The 8,372-nt window shown below is 42.7% G+C and overlaps 1 protein-coding gene across 1 annotated transcript; it reads right to left on the bottom strand.

The window, feature by feature from the left end:
* Positions 1–5,481: 5,481 nt before the first annotated feature.
* LOC147321062 (uncharacterized protein C11orf87 homolog) lies at positions 5,482–7,902 on the bottom strand. Its single transcript, XM_086309381.1, has 2 exons — positions 7,501–7,902; positions 5,482–7,022 (listed from the first exon to the last, which is right to left on the bottom strand). Exon 2 carries the CDS (start codon positions 6,934–6,936, stop codon positions 6,514–6,516), a length of 423 nt encoding a protein of 140 aa, XP_086165507.1. The 5' UTR covers positions 6,937–7,022; positions 7,501–7,902; the 3' UTR covers positions 5,482–6,513.
* Between the last annotated feature and the right edge of the window lie 470 nt (positions 7,903–8,372).

Here is an 8,372-nt window from a genome sequence, read left to right as displayed (position 1 = left end):
AAAAAATCTCACAATGGATCAATAACATGTTGTTATTGAATTATTTACTAACTATAGATCTTGTGACTGCCTGTATCAGTCATAGTAACAAATCCCACAGCTCTGCAGAACTTTTGTCTCTTTTAGGCCATTGTTTTGGGGTTTGTTTATTTGTTTTTCCCTACAATCTTTTGATAGAAGCTAACTGGACTGGTTGAGTTTTTCTCAAAAATACAAAAATTTTTCGATTCCCACTAAAGAGGCTTTGGTTTTCCACCGAATGTGATTTTTAACTTGAAGTTATTTTTATAAGATGGATATAATTTACTTGAGCGAAAAATATATTTTAATCATTAAAAAAAAATCACAGACCTCTCTTAAGGAACTTAACTAGATGCAGACCATAAGGATTATTTTTGCCCTTTTCCCTGCATGATATTTTGATAACCACATGAGCGTTCCTGTCATTTTGTGATCAGCAGAGATAATTTGCATGAGACAATGTAGACATTTGGAGTCATCATCTGGTCGCTACAATTGTAGCCAGTAGTTTATATAGTTTAGATCAAATTATGGACCAAGCATCTTACATACTATCATGATCAGAAAACACTGTGTTGTAGTTCACACACATACATGCGACTACTCCACTCTTTCAATGACTCTAAGGCTTCCATTTAAAACACCCATTTTCTTAGAGACCACTGCATCTCTGTTAGTAATGTTCTAGTTAAACTGAGGCCTATATGAATTACAGGAGAATGAGGGCAGAACAGTACAGCACATCAAAAATGATACACACTTTGAACAAATCTTATTTTCGATTCCTTCTTTCTTGCCCACAGAGCCATGAAGGTACTTGCCTGAGTTCTTGGTAATGTACCCTCACAGTCACAGCTTGAACCCGCAGTAATGAAGCATATACACAGACACTGGTGGTGACAAATCATCCTCCTCAAACCCTGACAGCAGGGGTGAGAACGGGAGCAGTGGTTCCCTCTCTTCCTGACAGTGAACTGACACTTGTCATCACTCTGAGCCGAGATATGGAGCCCAGAACCAATCTGCTAATGCAGCTCAGTGGAATAATCGGAGCGAGCTGTAAAGTCGCAGGCAAAGCCTTATCAGCATGAGAAAGCTGTAACCGGACGCGCGTCTAATTCATCCCTTCACCTTGAGAAATGTTTTAATTCCAGTGAATTCCTGCTGCATATCAAAGACTGAGAAATCTTCCAATCTCTGACGCAGTGGACTGTGAAGTGTTTATCACTCAATTTTTATTTATTTTTTAATCCCCCACTCATGCTGCTTCTGTTAATGTGTAGCCCTTTAAAGTCCGATGCTCCACAGCAGGCAGGTTGGCAGAAGCGTTGGTTTTATATTGAGTGCAACCGGAAGCCCATTAATTGGCACGCCCAGTAGTTTACTTGCCAGGCCTTGTAGGAACAACCTGAGCTGAGTTCTTTCACCGCTTGGAGAAGGTCCAAATCTTCACACTGTCTCGATGTAATGTTACACCTGCACTGCAGAAACATTTCTGTTTTTCGCATGACAATTCAGAGGTAATATTCCTTATGTTCTGGGTTTTCTTTTCAAACATCAAGCTACACAGTTTGCAACAATGTCTCAGTGTGGAACAGAGAAACAAGCCAAACCAGCGACTGCATCTTTCTATACCATAAATCCTTGCACACACACACCCTCGTCTGAATAGAGCTCTTTTTCTTTCTCTCCCCTCTCCCGCCATGCATCTTCGAGTTATGCCATTAAGTGCTACATCCTACACCACAAAGTTCACTCATCCACAAGCGCACACTCTGTGCAACGATTATGCCAACTGCCACACCCCTTTTGCTGACCTACATAGAGTCACTTTAATGTTTTAAAAGAAGTGAAACTAGCAGCTGTTTTACTGTATTATTTTCACTTCATTTACTTCACAACTGAGAATTGAATTTATAAATCATCATTTGGATGATGTCGCTCTCTATCCGCTTAGCCTTAAATTATGTTTAGTTACTAATTATGCTGGGACATCATCCCACAAGACAAAAAAGAAAGAAAAAAAATGCAGTCATTTCCTTTGAGAAGGTGGTGCAAGCTAATATAGATAGTTTTACTTTGATGTGTAGACCTATATGAAGGCATGTTGCCTTAGGTGACATACACAGTACTCACAACCATAATGGCACCATCATTGAGACATTAAACAATGTCTAGAGCCCCTATTTCCACTTACTGGCCAACCAGCGCACCTTGCAGAGTCTATTTGGAGCGGTGATGAGCATGCCTCCTGAGACAACAAAACCGTGAAAACTGGCCCCATTAATTTTAAATTAGGTTATACACGATAAGTAGGCTATTCCCAAAGTGAACTTATGTCACAAAAGTCTCTGTCTGCCCTCTGTCTCTGCCTTTCTAATGCAGCTATATGTCTGATAATAGATAATAGCTGTCATAATTCATTACTGATTATTGACCTCTTATCGCCATCCATTCCCAATTACTGACTACTGATCACAATCCATTCCCGGCTACTGGCTTCTGACCTCCATTTCAAAGCTATTGACTTTCAGCTTACATTCGTCAACTGATCTCTATCCATTTCAACTCACTGATTAAATAATTCCTCAAAACAGACCTCATAATTCCTTAAATCTTTCCAGACTGGCAACCCTCAGTGACTCTGAGGCACTGACAATGACTTTACTTAAATCACAGCTACTGCCCTTTTTCCATTTCGTTTTGTACGCTGTTGACTTCCATCCTAGCCACCAACCGTTTTCCATCTTTACCTAGTGTCCCCTTCCACTCCTCTGTAAATTCCTAGCCACTGACCTCCATCAATTCTTAGCTGCTGATCCCTCACCATTTGTCTGTCCATTACTATCCAGTTACTTCAACCCATTCCTGTCTACTAACCTCCCACCATTCCTTTGTCCATTACTAGATACTCAACTGATTCTCAGTCACTGATTTCCATCCATTCCTAGCTACTGCCATCCTACCATTGCAGTGTCAACTCCTAGACTCTGACTTTTAATAGATTCTTAACTTCCAACTATTTCTAGCCACAGAACTGTGACAGCTCTATCCAAACCTAGCTGTTGAGCTCTTCCATTACCATGTACATTTTGAGCCAGACACTTCTATTAACTTGTATCCATGGACTTTCACTATTCTTTCACTATAACCGATATCTTTCCATGTATCTGTCCATTTCTATCTAGTAACCTCCATCCATTTATGGTTACTAGCTTCCCACCATTCATTTGTCCATTCCTAGACACTCAAATGATTCCTAGCCATTGATTTCCATCCATCCCCAGCTACCATTCCACTGTCAGTTCCTAGACTCAGATTTTTAAAAGATTCAAAGCTTCCAACCATTTCTAGTCACTGAACTTTGACAACCCTAGCCAAGTCTAGCTGATAAGCTCTTCCAGTACTTCATACAGTTTGAGCCATGCATTTCTGTTCAATCTTATTTACATACTTCGTCATTTTATAGCAGCTGACCTCCTTCCATTTCTCTGTCCATTCATAGCCAGAGCCTTCTATCCATTCTTAGATACTGAACTCCCTACCATTAGTCAATCACCTTTATCCACCCTTTGCTACTTCTTTCCACCTGGGTACTTAGCCTAGTCACCCTATTCTTTTTGTAGTAGCACCCCACAAGTAATCTACACCAACTGCAACACACACACTCCCACGAATTGCCCACAACTGACAGCCACAGACTTCCCCTTCTTAGGGACTAATCATCATAAAAGACTTAGCCACAGACCTCCACTAATTTGTAGTCATTGGGCACAATAGAGTCCTGGCTGGTGAACCCACTTCCCTCCCCAGCTACTGTGTTCCACTTCCCTCCACCTCTTCTGAGACACTGACCTTCAATCATTTAAACTATCTAGTTATCATTGATCTCCATCCGCCCATGCCCACTCACATTCATTCTTTCACTGCTACTGACACCAAGTCAGTGTACTTCCTCATCCTGCCTTGTTGGCAAGAGATGCCTGCACGTCCAAATAAATAAAATTTAGATCCACATTTATCAGAGGCAAGAGTTGCACAAGGTAATTATGAGTATGATTGCTGCAGGTTGTGGCCAGATCTAGCTACATAGAATTGCAACATTTAATGCACCGTATCCTTCTAATTATTACGTATTTATTTTAAATGTCAATAATTTGTTTGACCTTCTGGTTTCAAATCTATAAATTGCTGTGAAGTAAACATATGTTTAAATGTAGGATGCATCAGTCATCTTTCACTGACTTTTTCTAATTTTCCTGTGAGGATAAATGGCTTCATTTTGTTGCACTTATGCCAATGAGATAAGATAGATGGGCGGGCTGTCAGTGCATGTTCCAGAGGGGGCATCTTGCCAAAGATTGCTTCTTATTCCCAAGCATTTTTGCTGGGGACAATTAGGAACATGGTGTCCTGGTACCCAGCCAACGTGCTGTCTGATGCCGACTCATGGCCACCAATGTCCAATAAGATGTGATGGGGCTTGCAGAAAGAAGTTGAGCTCAAGGATGGTGTGTCTGTGGGCAAGACTGATAGGGTCTGTATGGACGATATTGCCCTATATGCAGTGAATGTGATTTTGTATTCAGTAGACACAGCTTTCAGCACCAGTAGTTCACGGCTCATGGGTTCTTAGAGACCCTTGGGAAGGTCATTTGTTCACTCCAAGAGGATTGGGCAATGGTAAGAATGTAAATGTAAACATTTTCATAATGTCACCTGTCATGGTCCTGGGTCGAGCGACCCAGTGTTTGAGTTTATGTATCTTTTGTATTTATTTGTGCCTTAGCTTAGTTCACCTAGTTAATTTCTAGATTACTGTGTAGTCCTGTTTCTTAGTTATGTCATCTCCCCTGTACTAAGTCTCCCTGGTTCATACGTCATGTCTGTGTGGTTATGTTTGGTTCCTTGTCTAGTCTGTCATGTGTGTTAGGCCTGTTAAGTTGTGTTGTCGTGTCTAAGTCTGCATGTTTCCTGTTTTATTTTGAAAAGGGTCTTGTGTTCTGTGTTCATGTGGTTAGTTTTACTCTTCCCTGTGCATCATTATGTTTATCCTAGTCAGCTGTTTCCTCATGTGTCTCCACTTCCCCTATTTAAGTCCTCTGTTTTCTGAATGTCATTGTCGGGTTGTCTGTTATCCCCACCATAGTCATAGTCATAGTCCTTGTCCTTCATAGTATTTGTTTCTTAGTGTGTTTTTAGTTTGCTTAGGGTTCCTTGTTTAACCCCTGCAATCATCCAAATAAAGGATCACTTTCTGTTTAAACCTGCAACACCTTGTCCACATCTGCTTTTGGGTCCTGTTTCAAAAAACACACCGGCGCACCCCGCCGTGACAGTCACCTATACAGTACTGCAATCATGATGATAAATTGTACCTGTCAATTCAGTTTCCAGTGTAGTTGTACATTTCCTTCAGTAGTAAAGGTGGTCCTGACACATTCAAGGGATTAACATAAAGTATTTATATATATCATGTATTTATTTAGAAACTTTGAATATTACACATTTTCCTTTGATAAGGCAGGTTAAATGAACTCCAGAAAGATGGTGTTACTGCAAACATTCCAGCTCTCATAATGGCATACATTTACAGTGAATTCATATAATAAATGACACAGAATTTCTAGTAGGCCCACTATTATACAATATTAAGGATCAGGAGAGACAAAGAGAGAGAGAAAAAAGACTGGCTTCAACTGAAAGCCTCTCTTGGAAGATTTCTCAATTTATTACATCTCAGAGAATACATTATAAATACTCAAAAATTAAAATACTGTATTAGCGCCAAAGAGTTACGTTAAAGACACTTGAAAGGAAAAAAGAAACTATCTTATGTGCATAACTACAGCAAAAAGGTTTTGCATCCTGTCAGGCTAACTAGAGCTACCTACAGATGTCTATCAGACATTGGAGGACAGTACTTTATGCAAATATGCTAAGTCACTTGATTGAAGGAAAAATACTACAGCAAACAAATAAGCCGTTGTCTATAGCCTATGTGCAGTTTTGCACTGCCTAACAGCACCACAACATCCATTATAGACTAACTACATACTGGTAGTGTGTCAGAGGACATGCCAAGGAAGATCAGCGAGCCATTATGGTCTGTGTTATCTCACCAGCTCTCAATAATTTAAGCACAACCATGTGCACATCCCTGGGAGGATTTAAAGTTTCAACATATTTGAGGTTTAAACAACATTTTAGGGCTGGGGGGGAAAGGGGAAAGAGGGAGGCCCAAAAGTCAAAGCAGGCAAATACTTTACATAGTCCCAAAAGGAGTTGGCTAAATAGTGGTGTTTTAGGGAGGAGTGTGGCATCACAGCTAATCTGTGTGTCCGTGAAATGTTACCTCTAGGCCTATTCTGCTCAGTATTCTGCATTTTTTTTCCTAATTCATCTACAAGCAGCAGAGGGGTGTGGGAATTCTTTGTGCCTTATTGCTTTTCCTGTTTATTCCACAGTCTCGTTCCCTGAAGTTGCACTAAGTTAACAGTCAAGAGAAACTGTCTCGTGCAGCGCCTGTTTGTCCTCCGCCTCCACGTCCCCGCTCTCCGCGCTCTGACACGAGAGCTTCTCCTCACATCTCACTGGTCGCACGATGACGCACGGCCTCACGGGCTCCCCGCTCGCCCCGGCGCGCGCGGGGTTGCGACTGTCGCGCTCGTACTCCTCCTGCGCGCGTTGGATCTTCCTATTCCGAAGCTTCCTCTTGTGGAAGTGGAAGGTTGCCAGGGAAACGAGGACGATCCCCACGAGCACGGCCACCAGCACGAGAAGCGCGAGGGTGGAGGAGAACGGCGGAAATAGGCTGAGCTGCTCCGCGCAGGTGCCGTTACTGGCCTGGAACCCCCCGTGACAGCGGTGCAGCGGCACCGACAGCCCCGAGGCCTCGGCGGTTCTGGCTGTCATCCCGGCCACTCCAAGTCTCACTGACCCCTGTACCCTTCGTGCTCTCCGGGCTCAGCGCGGTGACACCGGCCCGCGCATGTGGTTACCTGCACCGAAAAGAAGACACACGAGACCCGCTTGATCAGCTCCAGTGGAGGCAGAACATTAGAAACCCGCCCTCCAGTTTCCCCATTAGCTGATCCATTCTACATTAACAAAACCAAACCGAGACAATTAAGATGGCAAGTGGCACTGTGATGGCACTGTGATGGCACTGAATCCCAGTGTTAGATGAAATGTGCCAACTCCTAACAGATAATACGCCCAGGTCAGGTTGAAAATAAATGAATGAATTAAATTCGGACGTTGCTTTGAATGTAAGACACAGCAGAAGTCGGGACAATACATCAGCTATTGTAATGTGTAGGCCTTCGAGATTTAGACCCAACAGAAGCCCTTTTCTGCGCTCCACGCAGCAGCGTTTTAAGATAAGAATGTCATCTTTACGCAGAGTATAATAATCGGCATCAGCTCAGGCAGGTAGGCTATATTTAAACAGGAGGAGGAAAAATGCTGGAGTCTTACCTGATAAAACAGTCAGTGCGGGAAGCGGTCCGTGAGTGGCGAGCCGATGTGTGTAAATGGGAAAACTGGATCGCGGTGACGCATTTCATACAATGTGATGCTGTTGCTGCTGCTGCTGCTGCTGAGCTACGATCATTCAGGACGCTTTGATTGCCGCAATCCGCTCAGTCTGCATCTAGGACGGCGCTTTCCCCCAGCTAAATATCTCAGGTAGAGAGGGAAACTCCCTCACTATGCATCAAAGTGGGCTTTTCAAAAATGCGATTAGAATAGAGCTGTGTCTGGTTTTCCTGGAAAAGCGTCCCTCCTCCTCCAGCCGTCCGCTGCTCCACTCAGCATCTGAATGAAGAGCTGCAGCTGCATTAAAGGTCTCCTATACCAGTCAGCTGGCAGGGTTGTTTGTTCCCCCCCCCCCTCTTCACCCTGAGATGTAATTTATGTATTAACATGACCCCGGTGCGTGCGCTTCATTCCAATCAGCAAACTAATAAACACTAATCATCCTGGTGACTAAATAAGGAGGAAAATTAGCTATCAGTGGCATTCCTGAGGGTGTGGTCAGTCAAATGCTGCAAACCTACATGCTATGAAGATTTTAAGCTTCTTTATAATAACAGAAATTGCATTCATTTGTAGGTCTGTGCATGCTGTGAGGATTTCATTTGCTTCTAAAGTTGCTAGAAAGCTCCACACCTACACTTGTTACCATGAGACTTTATGGGATTTGTGCTCGGAGAACATCTCTGTGCATTTATCACAGATCTACAGCTGAAAATCAGTTAAACTCTTCATTAAATCAAGCTGTCGCAGGTGTAACTCTGCTAAGTAAACACTTTGGAAATCAATATCTGCTTCAGTGTGTGGGTTCTGGG

Source organism: Aulonocara sp. 'chitande type north' Nkhata Bay, linkage group LG10, assembly GCF_057382095.1.
Source record: "Aulonocara sp. 'chitande type north' Nkhata Bay isolate Kocher_YH1m ecotype deep benthic linkage group LG10, A_spYH_male_GT1.1, whole genome shotgun sequence".
Classification (NCBI taxonomy): domain Eukaryota; kingdom Metazoa; phylum Chordata; class Actinopteri; order Cichliformes; family Cichlidae; genus Aulonocara; species Aulonocara sp. 'chitande type north' Nkhata Bay.
This window is presented reverse-complemented; position numbering and strand designations above follow the sequence as displayed.

Coding starts and splice junctions, on each gene's coding strand:
- LOC147321062 (XM_086309381.1), bottom strand. CDS start 6,936: ATGACAGCCAGAACCGCCGAGGCCTCGGGGCTGTCGGTGCCGCTGCAC.